General features: G+C 43.3%; 2 protein-coding genes across 2 annotated transcripts; one reads left to right on the top strand and one right to left on the bottom strand.

Annotated features, from left to right (window-relative positions):
- Nucleotides 1–762: 762 nt before the first annotated feature.
- Nucleotides 763–9,397, bottom strand: LOC101765090 (BAG-associated GRAM protein 1). Its single transcript, XM_004957306.3, has 18 exons — nucleotides 9,068–9,397; nucleotides 8,919–8,960; nucleotides 8,718–8,815; nucleotides 7,439–7,514; nucleotides 6,960–7,088; nucleotides 6,829–6,875; nucleotides 6,368–6,491; nucleotides 6,153–6,269; nucleotides 4,997–5,026; nucleotides 4,803–4,902; nucleotides 4,152–4,258; nucleotides 3,792–3,935; nucleotides 3,593–3,697; nucleotides 2,328–2,474; nucleotides 2,182–2,235; nucleotides 2,028–2,091; nucleotides 1,837–1,898; nucleotides 763–1,218 (listed from the first exon to the last, which is right to left on the bottom strand). Exons 1-18 carry the CDS (start codon nucleotides 9,281–9,283, stop codon nucleotides 1,084–1,086), a joined length of 1,797 nt encoding a protein of 598 aa, XP_004957363.1. The 5' UTR covers nucleotides 9,284–9,397; the 3' UTR covers nucleotides 763–1,083.
- Nucleotides 9,398–14,550: 5,153 nt separating this feature from the next.
- On the top strand, nucleotides 14,551–14,937 carry LOC105913803 (eukaryotic translation initiation factor 3 subunit G). Its single transcript, XM_012843714.1, has one exon. The coding sequence runs from the start codon at nucleotides 14,551–14,553 to the stop codon at nucleotides 14,935–14,937; it is 387 nt and encodes a 128-aa protein (XP_012699168.1).
- Nucleotides 14,938–16,596: the final 1,659 nt, after the last annotated feature.

Raw genomic sequence — 16,596 nt, forward strand, 5'->3', positions numbered from 1 at the left:
ACCAAAGTCGGGGAAAAGCCGCAAAACGGCTTACACTAGAGAGGAGGAGTCGAAAAAAGTGGCTTCACCGGCTTCTCCTCTCTCTCCAAGCATTAAGTGATCATAAAATTACATATATTGCTATTGAGAAGCTATTTTACCAAACGTTTTGCAAAACGGTTCAACTTCATTAAAAAAGCCACTCCACCAAAAAAACCGAAGTCGAAGTCATTTTATGAGAAGCCGAAGCTCTACCAAATGGGACCTTATTTAAAAAAATTGTGGACCTTATTTAAAAAAATTGTGCATGCTAGGCGATGCCTAGGCATCTATAAACGGGGAACTACATGCGGCACTCCCATATACCGTCAGGAACGTGCACATTGATTAAAGTATCACCGAACTAGGGCCTTGTTTAGTTCCCAATTTGGGATAGGCAAAATTGGTATTTTGTCGTAAATGCGCAACTGTAGCGTTTCGTTTGTATTTGTGAATTATTGTCCAAATATTGACTAATTAGGCTCAAAAGATTCGTCTCGCAAAGTACAACAAAACTGTGCAATTAGTTTTTGATTTCATCTACATTTAGTACTCCATGCATGTACCGCAAGTTTGATGTGACGGGGAATCTATCAAAGTTGGGAGTTTGGAGGGAAGTAAACATGACCCATATGAAACCGGATGCTTCTAAACAAATACACATGAAATGTTGCGAGGTTTTTAGGACATGAACTTTTATTTGTACACAAAGCCTTTTCTAACTAGAGAGATGTACACTGCACAAGTTCTGAATGGTTCTAGGGCACAGATTTCTCTTTGTTTCTTTCTTTGTTTATATCTTCAACAACACAAACTGACCTGCTCAGAGTCAGCACTATATTTCACCTTTTACACATATACATCAGTCAAACTGCCAGAATGGGTAGAGAAATGACAGGAAAAGAACTTTACATGATCTACACATTCTTTTGAAAGGCAGCTTGTCATGTACTCATGTTAGATGTGGACCAGTTACAAGTCCACCTGTCCTGTGTATAACATCATAATTCACTGTGTCATGGGGTTGCGGTTGTCATCCTACATCAGGCGGCATAGCTGAAATAATTATTGATCACCAGGCACTGCGTCGGGCTCCATGTTGTCTTCTTTGGTAAGATCACTGTTCTCTTGGTTAGGAGACCTAACTTTGAGCATATACGCCTGTGCAAAGTCTAACATTTCCTTGACTTCCTTTTTCAACTGCAAGATTTCAAGACAAAATGAACAACTCTAAGTGCGATGTATGTACTTTCTGGAAGTTATGGCAGGAAAAACTAGAGTAGAGTATTCCAGAAACTCATATTTTGCATTCTTATCTGCAATACTTCAGCAGCTGCAATATTATATCATATACTCATGTGCTACAACTAGAAAAACAGTAAAAGCTACATAATTTGGCAGCCTATCACTTACGCTATGCTCAACAAGGGCTGCATAATTTTATTGAGGTATTATATTCCACGTGAAAAAACAATGTGGGAGGCATGATGTTTGACTTTCCGTAGCCTGGTATAATTCCAGGATAAACTTGCTTGCTCATGCTATCTACATGAATTTCAAGTGAATAACAAGTGAAGCGGAGCTTTGATAAGAAGATAGATCAATCTCTTTTAGACAATTATATCTGTATGCAATCATGTCTAGTTGGAATGTATTTGAACCCAGGAATTAGTCTTAATACATCAATTGTACAGGTTAACTGTTAAAGAAAAATGTAATTTTGCCACCAACATTCACAAGTATATTAAGGTTGTAGCCAACTTGATTTAAAACCCACCAACAGATCAAAAATAGAAAAAAAATTTGCTAAGTGCATACCTCATCCACAGCACCACTCTTTATTTTAGATTGCATTATGCACCACTTCTTGAAATGTGCACCTGAAAATGAAGCATGGCTATTGCATTAATAAAATCACTACATTAATCTGCAGCTTAAGTAGAGAAGAGCATAGCCACCACAGTATAAAGAAATAAAAGAACACACAGAAATCTGAAGAAATCACAAACCAGCACTTATGTTAAGGCTGCACGAATCAGAACTGATAGTTTTCACAGACCACCTACAGTGTACCTGAAAGGTAGCACATCAGTTAAATAAAATCTAGCATGACATATATTGTGCCACTGTAAAATATTCTCAAGCGATATTTCGCACAAGTACCTCAAAGAATGAACCAAATGGAACATCATGTACTTGCTGTACAGTTTCGAATACCTACAAATAGCAGTGAGAAATTACTTTACAGTAATACAACATATATTATTATTATCTGCCATATTGGAACTTTCAGTTGTTTAGAAACATACCAGATCCATTTTGTCAGCTGAAAGAACCATATGCTGCCACTCTGTCATCGCTGAATAAGGAGGGCACATTGGACTATGGCATATTGATTTACAATTAAGTTCTCGCACCTGACCATCATACTCATCCGCGACGTGCCATTGGCCCAGCTGCAAAAAACAACAATTTAAGCAGAATATTGAGTAAAAGAAAACAAAACCCATTCATCTTGCTGATAACATACAGGAACAACATAACTGGTTTTCTGTTATTCAGCTAGTAGATTCAAGTATTCAACTCTACCGCTTTTTACCATATATATATTAGCTAAGAGGTGGAAGGTCAAACATAAAAAAAAATATGTGGAGTATGAACAATACATATGCTGCTTTGGAGGAACTAATTTGCATTACCATATGGCACTGGCAAGCTTAATGGGGAATAGTAACTAATTCAAAATTCATCAGGAGGTGGAAGGTTACCCATAAAAATAAGTGGAGAATGAACAGTACATATGCGGTGATGGTAGAGCGGCCGGCAGTCGAGGGTAAGGGGCAAGGGCCAACAGCAGAAGGATGTGGCCAAGTTTGGTTGGTGATAACTGGATCCAGACTCCGACAGCTTCCCACTGTCGACTTTTAGGAGGGCAGCGTTGTCTGCAGGAGGAGAGAGGCTGCCTGCGCATGGAGCAGGCCCAAGACGTGATGGACGTGGATCAGGGATAGGGGCACGTGGTGCAGTGGGGAAAGAGGGTAAGTAATGCCAGAGCAAGGGCAATAGTTTGGCTGACAAGGTGGACAATGTTCTGTTCCAGTTAGTTATTTTTATCTGTAAAGGAAACATCAATGGTTGAGAGTATCACAAGTCCACACCTTGTGGTGACAAAATGAAGGAACTTCAGTATTCAAATATGCATAGTATAGGGGAAAGGGCCCCGAACCCGCAGCTTCCGCCTTGATGTACATTGAAAGGTAAATTTATCACGCAATGGAAAATTATGAATCTCACTATGATGGAGTGCACCATATACATGAAAAATTGAATATTTCAAGTTTTGAAACTTAGACGTTACTCAACTTAGATCCGTAGCAACAAACAGGCACCTTGGTTGTTAGTTTGAAAATTTAGTATGACTATCTACTCCATTTGACATATTATGACCATCTACCAATTTCTATCCAACAACTTTGTTGAATTTTTCTTATGCACAACAATCAATGAACTGGGAACAAGTTGGTCATACAGAATGTACTACATGCGACAAAAGCTGGCATTGTGCTGGACTTACATTTATATCTTTATCCTTCCGATCTGTCCGGTACTCTGTTATGTAACTCGAGTCATCACTTAAAAGAATACTAAAAAACTGCTCCGCAGTGCATGGAAAAGTTCCCTGAAATCATGAATAGTTACAGATTAGTTATCAATCATAAAGCAACATTTTCCAAAAAGAATCATGAAGTTAAGATACCGATAGCCATAATTACATTGAAAACAGGGACTAGAACTTCTTCTTTGACAAAAGGTTGTAATTGCCCTGTTAATGCAGCACAATCTTCAGGAACATTGATCTCCTTCTTGCTATTTTTTCTTGAGCTACTGTGTGCACGTAGGGCAGACTGAGCACGTTCCTAGAACCCAAAAGATAAAAAGGTTATCAAATCTGAAGAATGATTATGGAGATCAAACTTATGTGAACTCCTAACTATCACACACAGCAACATGAAAAAAGATCCCTTCAAAAGTCAAAACTAGAACACCAACAGTAAGGCTGCAGATATGCAAATGTACCCTATAACATTCAAGCAAAGGTCTAGAGTGTATTGCACACATATGCAGTTCTGTACCTGTTTCTCAGCCTCTATCATCATTTGGAAGTTCTTCACAGCTCGCTGCAATGCTCTAAATGTATGGTTTCTGTTCCAAAATGATGCAAATTTGTACCTGACTCTTCCTACAAAAAAAAAATATATGAAAACATGCCATGTAACAACCAACCCTGCCTTATTGGATTACCATTACCAGTCTTTTTTGCAGACTACATAAACTGTATGATTTTTATGCTATAGTGATCATGCATGATTTGATAGTGCAAGGAAATTGGTTTGTCAGATTACTTCAGTATTCTGTTATAATAGAAGTGCTTTGGTCAATATGGGGGTGTTTACAGATAGATAGGTGCGTCTTTGATAAAGTGACCACCCGCCCCTAAAAAAGGTAGGTGGAAAAGAAAGCATATGTGTCTGCTAAATGAAGAGCATCCATGAGCAGTTCTGTTTCACTTGATTGTTTTTAGACTTCCATTTGGTCCTGTAGACCCAGTAATTTTTTTATTTTCTTTATAGTGTTTAGACCCTTTTCACGTGTATTATTTTTTTTATTAGGGTCCTCTCCTGCTGTTTTCCATGAAGAGAGTGAAGTGCTTTTCATTCCACACAAAAAAGGACATGCAGAGTTCCATCTGTTTAAGAACTACGCAGGTGTTAAGAAGATATTACCATCTGGACATCCTAATGGAGGAACACCAAATCCTCCAGCACCCATTCGGAGAAATATTGTAATAGCTGGATTAATAACAGCATGCTGGCTTCTCCTGATCTGCAGTGTTTGCAACAAAAGAAACAGACAGCACCTTAAGTGTATAGCACAGAAATTGTGTACACATAACAGAACAGCATCAAATAAGAATTACCTCATCAATATCTCTCAAAGGAATAACAACCTTCATATATGGGAAAAAGATTTTTTTAGTCACACAAATAAATCAAACAATGTATGCACAGACAAATGATTAGATATGAATGGATTTTATTTCGAAGGAGAAAAAACGCAACTTCCCTAATCTCACAGAATCAATCTGATGGGAAAAACATCAATCCACATAACTTCAGAGTATACACAGAAGAATACTGCTGTTAACCAGGATTAGTAGCTTCATTGATTAAAATCAGGAAGAGAACTGGTGCATGTCAGCTTGTATGGAAAGTAATTTGCTGCAAAGCTGAAATTCAGCAGAATATATTCCTAAATTGAAAGCACTATCCAGTGGGAAGAACATCAACCCACATGTCTTAAAAGAGTATAAACAGGAAAAAAACTGCTTTCAACCAGGATTTGTTGCTTCACTGATCAGTGATCAAAATTAGGAAGGGGACTCGAGCATGGAAGCTTGTATGGAAAATCAGAAAGAAATTTGCCAGAAAGCTGGAATTCAGCAGAATATATTCCTAAGTTGCAAGCACTAGTTCTTGAATGATTGCTGGCACATACAGTAAACATCTACTTAGTTCATGAATGGTGGAAACATTGGGAGAGAAAATAACCAATTAGGATTTATGTACAAATTTCAATGACCCATTGGAACACAAAGCTGCTTTAGTTTTGTTCCTGTAGTATCTCAATCAAGAGGACAAGACCATATAATCTTTAATCACATCGCCATTAAATAACAAAGTGTAAAGGGATATCACTTGAACACCCATCAACAAAGCTGGCATGTGTATTTGTCCCCACTAACTGACCAAGTAAGTGTTTCCCTAATTACTCTGCTATATGCTGTTGACTGAGAGGTGACACAAGTTTTAGATTTAATTTGACAAAAAAAGCTAGGTCCAAGTGACGCTCTGGTTCTTCAATATAAACTACAAAAATTTATCAGAATCTGTCATGATCTAACGATCATTGAAGTGTCTGTTTGTATGGAATATGCAGTTAAAATCATAGGGCATTTAAAAAAATTGAATAATGTATCAAACACGAAATAGAAGTAAAGTGGGCTCTACACGAAGAATCTATAGTAAAAAGAATTAATCGAAAAATGGCAACTGAGAAGTTTCATGTGAGCTAACCTTAATCTGCTTAGAAAAGACGTTTGAATGAAAGCAAATGTGCCATGAAGAGACATACATGCGGCCATGATACAGGAATGACCTTTCAAGTGCACATGAATAACTGTGGTCAACAACCTGAAAGGAATAAGACAAGGAAACAACTCGTGCAAGTTGGAACAACTGGTATTACGTCCACAAATGAAATTGAGTCAAAAGTTGTAGCAGTTACCCACCTCATCTGGAGGTAGTTCAAAAATTGTCTGCAAAGGACCTGGCTTTTGATGGACTACAGTGGGACCTTGCTTATCCAGGGATATCCTTCTACGAGCACCAGCCTCAGCTGAGTTATTTAGAGCCCTGAATTGGAAAAGTGTATGAAACATCAGAGAAGCTGACGCCTCATATTAATTTTATCCTAAGACTAAAGAAACAAATGAATTTGGGCCACATGAGGTACAGCAACGCAGGCAGCATATTTAGCATAACGCCTACTATAGTTTCACTCATGTTGTCCAGAAAAGTAAAGCAAAATAGTGAAGCAAAAAATGGCTAAAACATACAGCAAATCTGTTCAAACCTGTTATTTTAACAAAGAATGGAATAAAAATTCATTCCTTCTGATGAACAGATAATAAGACAAGGACGCAGGAAAGCCAACGCTTCAACGGTTAAAGAAACAGAGTGAGATTTTAACCTGGAGGAACTCTCATGAACCTTGATTGCCTTAATATGGAGACACACCTGACAATAAAAAAAATGTTCAGTAAGATAACTGAAAATTAAATTTAACCTCAGAAACGAAGCGGTTCTGCAGAAATCATTCACCTGGCCTGATGTGCTGTCAAGTGTATACCAAACTGGTCCACTTGGTCCCTCAGACTCGACTGGAACAGTAACAGAACCAAGGATTGTGCTTTTCCATACAATGTCCCAGTCATATATTGTAACATTTATCTATGGAATTATAGAGAACAAATGCATGAGAACAAGGGAAATGAAATGTACAGATCTTCCTGCATCCAATGATCAATTGAGCAAGGGACATTTTGGGATTACACTATATAAACTTACGAATTGCAACAATTCGTGCCAGGGTGAATGGAAAGTTGCAAATCCAAAAGAGATATGTGACAATATTGTTGTAGAACTAGAACAGTGCAGCCACAAATTCCAAATTCTTTTAATATAAGAATGGTGCAACAGTAATGTGACTAGCTAATTTGTCACATTTTCCTGTAGCAAGAACAAACACAGCATTTTTACAGGATGCCAAACTAATTAGGAGAGAAGGAACTGGGAATAACCTTTACAGGAAGACTATCAACAAAAAAGTTGAATTCCTCTCCCCACATTGGGTTTCTTGAGCCAGGAACCATGGAGCTGTAAGGTGTGAAGAAAGATGATTAGATTAGCTGAGCTACACTACATTATCAAATGGACTAATTTTATGTTATACTCAAAGGATGGTGATTTGAAGCTGTGTTCCTGCCCTACCTTCCACCATTGCTTCTCCCACAGAACTATTTCAGAATAGATGTGTGTCGATTATTTTACACATTAGCCTATCACTATCATCTAATTCCCCACATCTCTCACCAATTGCACAAGACTTTTAGCAGTTGACACAATCCTGGGGAAAGTCACCCTTTGTTTCATCTGTTTTACTGCCTATGCTTGGCACTGCTAGATCCAGAGTCTTTAAAAAATCAAATTGCCTTTGTACTTTCCTATCTCTAATGAACCCCACAAGTGCCAATTTGCTGAAACCGTCTCAAACCACCCATGATCTTATGCAAAAATTAGGGAAGATCGTTCCATTCATAATGCCTCCCCTTGAACCTAACTCATATGCACTAGTGTACACCCTTACGAAGGCAATGGGTTTGTTTCCCACTTTTCCAAGCTTAAATTCATTAAGGCCCCGTTTGGATCCTTGGAATTGAATTCCATTCTAATAATCATAATTTAGACACAAATTAATTAAGCTAATATAGTTGTATGTGGATTATATTTGAATATTATTGTTGGCCATATGGGAGAGATACTTATGTGCTGCACTTCTGCTATAGGGAAGCGAGCCGAAGAGTGTGCTATAAGTTGCACATTAGAAACATAGCATGAGGATCTATAGAATCAATTTCCATCTCCCACCCCCATGAATTTAAGATAGGCTTATATCTAAACTTTGGAAAGTTATGGAATGCCACATTCCAGACGAATAGCCTACTCCATTAACTAGATTCCAATTCCTTCAAAATGAAGGGATCCAAACGGGGCAAACCCATCACAGCCAGTTTAACACTCTTGCCCAAAACACGGTTTTCTTGAGCAAAGGTCTAGATTGCACTCCATGTCCTCTCAAAGGAAGATAGAATGCGGCTAAGGCTACACGGACTACAGCTTGACACATTTTTGTAGTTTGAGAAAAATGCTAGAAATGGGCAATCCTCCAAAAGCTATATACAGTTGACGAGAGCTTGAAACGAATAAAACTATCCAGTAGAGAGGTTCTAGAATCGAAAGCCTACAAGAAAGGTTACCGTATACACCAAACTGTTGGAATCACTGAATCAGTGTGATCACCTGAAACGCTTCTCTGCCCCACAAGTGATCAATGCATACGGGTCAGACGTCCCATTTAAGTTGGCCGCCATCAAATTCTTCGCGGCCAACAGCTCGAGCTGAACAGACACATCCAACCCAAGTCAGGAACCATCCAGACGAAACTGCAAGCAGCACAACTTAAAAAAAAATCGGAGAGACAGAAAGCTGATCACGGATTACCTTCACCACGTACGCAGAGGGGCCGGTCGAGCCTCCCTTGAACTGCCCCCAATCCAATTCCACACGCAGCCAATCAAACGATCGCAGCATCAGCACCCGTGTCACCGCCCGAATTCCCCGAAAACCCAAGCAGAAGCAGAGCCGTTTACCTTGTCGGCGCCGTCGAACTCCCCCAAGAGGGGCCCGTCGGCGGCCTCACCTCCCGCGCCCGCCTGCGAGGGGCGCGGGTTGAGGAGCTCGTAGGCGGCGTAGAGCGCGACGAGGATCATCGCGGCGGCGCAGGTGACCTCGATCTCCCAGCAGGTCGGGAGGAGGAACCCGAGCGCCGCCACCGACGGGGGCGACCCCGCGGCCTGCGGCGCCATGCTGCCCGCGCCCGCGAGGAGAGGAGGGTGCGTGCGTGCCGCGCCCTAGGGTTTCTGGAGCGGGAGGAGGGGGCCGCGCGCGAGGGCCATGGTGGGGGCGGGCGGGCGGGCGGGCGACCGGGCGAGGAAGGAATGGGAGGAGGTGGTGGTTAGGGAGGGGGGCGACGAGGCGGAGAAGGTGGGAGCGGTCGGGGCGTCGGGCTCCCTGGGGGTGGGGCCCCGTGTACCGGAGGGTCCCGTGGGGATCGGACGGCTGGTACTGCCTGACCTAGGAGGTGGCGCGGATCGTGATGCGCTGCGGGGAGGGCGGGCTGTGACGCTGGTCGGATGGGCCCACGACGACGCCGGCGCCTGTCGTCCTGGAGATTGACCGACCGTCAAAGTCGAAGCTGTTATTAACGCGTGTTGTAAAAAGTCAAGAAGCTGGTGTGTAGGAGCTCCCTGATTTTCCGCTGAATTTAGCAGAAGCTCTGCTAAATAATTTTTCAGAGAGAAGTGATTTGCGGCTGATTCTGTAAAGTGATTCTCTGAAATGAATTAAGAGGTCGGTAGCTGGAAAAAAAGTAGCTTCTCCTGATTCTGTGAAGTAATTCTCCATCCTAATTTTAAAAAATTATGCTAAAGAATCAAAAAGAATCACTTTCAACTACAAAATTATTTCTTTCAGAGAATCAGCTCCCACGAAAAATTAGAATTAGATAGAGCTATGCCATTTGATCGAACCTTCCTTGCGTTAACTTCGGGCGAGCACCTGCATACTCCTGAAAATTTCGCTTTCTCACCTCCCTTTTAGACAGGTTTGTGTGTCGCCGCCGAGGCCTAGCCCAGAGTAAAAAGCCCATGACAATTGACAGACCGGCCTCGCAACGCTTGTAACGGGAGATCGCCGAGGTCTCTCCCGTCGACGTCCCCGCCACGGCCACCGGCTGCATCAGGCTGCTGTTGCCGGCGAGCAGGAGTGTCGAGCGCGCCGGTCACTCCTGCGCGCGAAAAGAAAAAAAAAACTGCCGAAAGATTTCAATACGCCGGACTCAGTTTCTAGATCCTCCATTATATCCCTAGCGGCTAGTGCGGTGGCTTCTCATCGGCGGCCTCTTCGCCTCCGATTTTCCCTCGACGGCTTCTCATCGCCGGCCTCTTTGCGCGGTTCCAACCTTCTTTGTGGTGTCGATGGCCCTCTTCGGGAGACGGAAGGCAAGAGGCATGGACAAGTCGAATTCTGCGAAAGCGAGGAGAACCAGAAGCAATGGTCTGAAGAAGCGACCTGCGGTGCGAGGTGCGTACGTCCTTGACGAACAGGTTGCTTAATCTTTCATTACCTATCCTCAGCGCTTGATTTTGGTTTTCTGCGTATCAATCTCCTGCACTCTATCTAGATCTTCATGCGCCCACCTTCATTATTTTATCAAAGGTGCAACATATGCATCCTGCCCTGTCTAATTTTCGAACCTAGTTTGTTCTTAACTTTGGTTTAGTTTATGCATGCGTATTTGGAGTAAACCCAAATCATATCAATTAATTTTGTGAACCCTGGAATTGTCGGTGCACCTTTGTGCTGTGAACCCTGGAAAGTCAATTCCAGTGGAGAGAGATTTGATAGATGAGTGTGCTGCTGAGTGTGCAAAAACTAACAATTCCAGTGAAGACAAAAAAACAGAAAATTACTCGATGCTTTTAGTTGCAAAACCCTTGGATTGTTTTGATGTTTTACTTCACTTTGTTATTTGGACTATGTGCGCGGTAATTATTTTTTCTTTTTAACATTGCCACCTTGATTGAGACGAAATCTAATACATAGATATCGGTTGGTGTTCTTGCTGACGACAGAGCCAGTACGGAAGTTTGGTATGATTCGTGGCTTGTTCGCTTCAGCTTATTCAGTCGGCTTATTAGTCACCAAACAATGTTTTTCTTTCACAACAAATCAGCCGTTTCAGCTTTTCAGTCGGCTTATAAGCTGAAGCGAACAGATCCTCGGTTTAGTATCATGGCATGCCCAAAGTCCTCAGAGCAAGACATCTGCCGAGACGACGACGACCACGACAGCATGGAGCACTTCTGCCCTTACAACCACATCTATGGGCGATACTTCAGTGATACTGATACTGACACATGCAGAGGAGAATGCGCCCCTGAGAACGTAGAATTACCTCCAGGGGGTCCTCGCAAGTTCCTGCGGTGTTTCATACGCGTGAGCAACCTGCCGCCAGGCTTCAGGGAATGGGACCTCCAAGATCTCTTCAGCCCATTCGGACTACGAAATCTGCGGCTGCACGACTGAAATCTGCATGAGTTTCGGCTATCTGGTGTTCAAGAAACGCAAGGATGGGGAGAGGGCCATCAACGAGCTCAGCGGCTATGAGGCTGTGGAACACAAACTTCTTCTTTTTTGAAACGAGCCAGCAGGAGAGCTGCTGCTATATTGAAAAAGAGGAATGCCCGACGAACCAAGTACAAAAGTTGTACACACTTTACATCCTTATGGAGAATCACAAAAACTCCACTAGTATTCTATACAGCTAACTACAGATTTCACACCGCGTAAATGAATGACTCTAAATGCTTAGCTCCTGCCGCGATCCACATAGCTGCTTGCTCTTTAATCCTATTAGATACCCGCTGCGCTGTTTGGTCGTTATGCTCGAAAATTCTGGCGTTTCTCTCCGTCCAAATCTCCCATAGGACTAGAATAATGAGGCTCCGCAACCCTTTCTTGTGTGCCATGTTAGTTGCCCCCAGAGCTGTCCACCAATTATGCATGGAGTCATGTGTGCCCCAGCTACTCGGGGATAAGTTTGCACATCTTGTCCATGCAGACATCTCTGCCCAAATTATCCTCGCAAAGGTGCAATCCGTAAAGAGGTGGAGGCCGGTCTCTTGTGTTGTGTTGCAGAGCGCACAATGTGTATTACTGGGCCATCTGCACCTCTGCAGTCGATCCGTTGTCCATACTCTATCTTGGATAGCGAGCCAACAGAAGAATTTGCACTTGGGTGGTGCCCACATCTTCCAGATGAGGTTCTCGAAATTAGTCGTTGTTGATCCTATAAATTGCGCACAGTAGGCCGACTGTGAAGTATACTGCCCGTCTGCTGTGAGCTTCCATACGATGGTGTCTGGGAATCCCGGACGTAACTACACCTGGTTTACTTCGACCCATAAATGGTGGTATTCAATAAAATGAGATATCGAGAAACCACTCAATAAAATGAGATATCGAGAAACCACGATGCAGAAGATTTAAATCTTGAATCCATCTGTCACTGTCACTGCCTCATAAAGGGATCTGTTTTTTCTCCTAGAGATGCTAAACAGATTGGGCGCCATGTCCCTCGGCCACTGTCCATTCACCTAGCTGCTGTGCCAGAATGATGTCTTTTTCCATCTCCAATTGTAATCTTTGTGGCCGCAACAAATAATTTACGATCAGTTTGGGAATAGAGGATATGGCATCCCTCCCATTGCGGCCCTCCATTCATCCATTCCTACCATAGCCATCTAAGACGTATAGCTCGGGAGAATTTTCCGCGGTCTTGCTGACCTTATCCAATTGACTTTGCACTTCCCTCCTGTGATCTGTTCCAATCCCGCCCATAGAAACTGTTTCCTTTTAGCATCAATGAGCTTTATAATTTCTTTAGGGGCTTGTAGGGCCATGAGTAGATATATTGGTTGCGAGGTTAGTACTGATTTAACTAGTGTGAGACGTCTAGCTATCATCATGTTCCTGCCGCTCCAATTGCTAAGCTTGCCAATAGCCTTGTCTAGTAGAGGTTGGAAGTCAACCGTCTTTAAACGCCTAGTAGACAGCGGTAGACCTAGATATTTGATAGGGAACGTGCCAAACTTTGCCGGAAGATTTTGCAGTACTTCCCTCAATTGAACGCCCTCAGAGCAGATAGGTACAACAGTAGACTTGTGAAAGTTTGTTTTTAGTCAACATCGTCGCGTCGTCAGCATATATCGATATGCGGCATGATGGTGCCCATCCACGGATCATGCTGAGGACTCCCATTTCAGTTGCTAATTCCAACATCCTTTGCAATGGGTCGATTGCTATTACAAAAAGCAGCGGAGAAAGAGGATCGCCTTGTCTTAAGCCCCTGCCATGTTTAATTGGCTGATTGGGTACCCCGTTTAGGAGTACTCGGGCAGAGGATGTGGATAGTATCGCCACAATCCAGTCACACCAACGTGTTGGGAAGCCTAGGTGTTGTAGTAGTTACGGAGTCGAAAGTTTTCGCAATATCCAACTTGAGAAAGATGGCCGGTATTTTATTTCTATGATACCATCTAGCCGTATTGCATACCATCATGAAGTTGTCATGAATACTTTGCTTCTTGATGAATGCACTCTGACATTTAGAGACAATTAAGTTCATGTGCAGCTGTAGCCTAATTGTCAACGCCTTGGTAATGATTTTGATGAAGGAATGGATGAGACTTATGGGCCTGAAGTCCTATATGGTGTCAGCTCCCTCTTTCTTCGGCAATAGGACAATATTGGCTATGTTGATTAGTTGTAGACTGTTGCTTCGTAGAGAGTAGAACGCATTTACCACTTGCATGACGTCGGGTTTGATAATATCCCAGCACGATTTTAGGAACAACCCTGTGTATCCATCCGGCCTGGTGCTCTATCATTCAGTATGTATGGCCTGCTTTATTTCTTCTTCGGAGAAAATTGAGTCTAGTGAGGATAGATCGTGTCTTGTTATCCCTAGGAGGTCCCATTGAAATCTGCGCGGTGAGGTAGAGGTTGCTGCATCGTCGCTTTGAAAAATTTCTGTATCTCATTTGATTTTTCTTCATGTGTGCATGCCCATCCACTTTCTATTTTTAGTTTCTGTATGAACCTTTTGCGTGGCCTTTGATTGACTTTTTGGTGGAAAAAACATGTGTTGGCATCTCCTAGCTTAAGTTTTGTTATTCTGCTCGCTTGATTCTTTCTTGCATGTTCAATGACCGCTAGCCCCATGACCCTAAATTTCGGTCTACGACGTAGTAGCTGCTCTGCCTTTGTAAGTTGTCTATGTTCTTGCGCTATGTCCAGCCGTAGTATTACTTCTAGCGCCATGTGCATGTGTAGCTTCGCATTTAGGATGAGACGACTACTCCACTCCCGCAATGCTACAGCCGTGGTACGAAGTTTGTGGTAGAGCTTGTGGAAAGGCTCTACATATGATGATCGCTCCTTCCACGCCTGGGTTACTGTGTCCTTGAACCCCGAGCAAGATATTTGCTACATCTGCGGAGACGATGACCACATGGAGCACTTCTGTCCTTACAACTACATCTTTGGTCGATATTTCACTGATACCTGCAGAGGAGAATGCCCTCTTGGAGAACATAGAATTACCTCCAGGGATCATCACAAGTTCCTGCGGTGTTTCATACGCGTGAGCAACCTGCCGCCTGGATTCAGGTTGTGGGACCTCGAGGATCTCTTCAGCCCTTTCGGGCCGCTGCTGATGTGGGATGTTCCCAGGTTCAACAATGACATGTGTGGCTGCACGACTGAAATTCGCATGAGCTTCGGTTTTGCTGTCTTCAAGAGACGTGAGGATGGGGAGAGGGCTGTCCACGAGCTCAATGGCTATGAGGCCGGTGGCCGGATGCTGCGAGTTGACTGGGTTTACCCTTCTTGTGTGTAGCTGAAATGGTGAAGGTTAAACTTTTCCATGCTCATGAGTAGCTAGACATTTGACATTTCGGTTCTCCAAGTGAAAATTTTGCAGGCAGTAGTTATCACAAGTTATGTTAAGAATCCCTTATGTAAGTGACTGGTGTTTGTCATGTGAACGTGTTGCATTCTCTGTTTTCCAGGTGAGATTTTTGCAGGCAGAGTGTTAGCGCAAGTTTTGTTATGTGGCTGGTCTGGTGTTTGTCCTGTGAACATATTGGTGTTTCGTAACTTTGTCAGAGGGGACCAAGGGTATGTTCGCTTCAGCTTATAAGCCGGCTGAAAAGCTGAAACAGCTGATCTGTTGTGAGAGAAAAACACTGTTTGGTAGCTGATAAGCTAGCTGAATAAGCTGAAGCGAACAGGCCCTTCTGAGTTTGTTCTTTACAGATTGTTGCCTTTTTTTTCAAAGAAACTGCAAGTAGAGTAAATCCCTTTTTTAACTTTTCAAATTAAAGCTTGTGAAAAGGAGCAGAATGAACAAAGAAGTTGGGCCCGGATGCATATACGCAAGAAGATATAGAAAAATCCATGCCGTGTGCTTTGATCAGAAAGGCTTGTTTTCATGATGTGGAATAGAGCAGAACTTTGGAGCATTGTTCCTCACCTGACAACACGAGTATATCTGGGGTACGGAGGTATCGCACAAAGCACAAACATTTTTGTTGCCATAACAGTTTGGAAAGAAAAATCAGTTGAAGAGGGATAGAGGTCGATACAATCATACAAGATGCCCCTAGGTGTTTCAACTCATAGTGACAAGTCAACTAACTACTCATTTTCATTTTTATTATCTATGAAATAATATTTTTTAAATTCACTAAATAACATTTATGTTCATGTGCAATTTCAAAATTATTTACCAAGTATTTAAATCCTTTTGAATTTTTTTGAAACCACTGCGCTGGCGGGCGATAATGCAGGCCGCTAGCACTAAGGCTTAGTGTTGGCGGGTGGGCGCTGCCCGCGCTGTGCCCCTTCATATAAACCCCCGCCGGGCTCAAAAATTTCCGAGTGTTGGCGTGGCGTGAAATCTAAACTACGCCGTCAAGCTGCCAAAATTACGCCACCTCGCCTCCCGAGCGCCGCTGCCTCGCCACCGCCGCCGCCGCACACGGCCACCTCTCCACCCGCCGGTCCTCCCACGACCGCCGCTCCTCCCCGACGCCGCCTCGACGCCGCCGCCCTCCCAGAGCGCCGCCACCGCCCGCGCCCACCTCTTCACCCGCTGGTCCTCCCCCAGCCGCCGCTCCTTAGCCGCACCACCGCTCCTCCCCGAGCCACGCCTCCTCCCTGACCGCCGGCGCACCAAACATCCCCGAGGCCTCTGCGCCGCCGCCGGCCCTCCTCGAGCCCGCCGCGCCGCCGGCCGTCCCCTCCCCTCAGTTGGTGATCAAAATCTCTAAATTTGCTTTGCTTGTTGTCTTTGCTTGATCATTGCCGACGAGTTAGGATATGAGCTGAGTTTGTTGTCTTTGCTTGATTGATTGCCCTGAGCCTCTGTCGTGGTAGAATGAATTGGAGAAATCTAGCTATTGACATGGCATTTTTGTAAGCTATCATGTTCTTAGCATAGAGCTTGTGGTTGTACAATATCATGATTCGGGTTTATCTCGAAGAGATGGTTTCA

This window comes from Setaria italica, chromosome II (assembly GCF_000263155.2).
Source record: "Setaria italica strain Yugu1 chromosome II, Setaria_italica_v2.0, whole genome shotgun sequence".
Lineage (NCBI taxonomy): Eukaryota > Viridiplantae > Streptophyta > Magnoliopsida > Poales > Poaceae > Setaria > Setaria italica.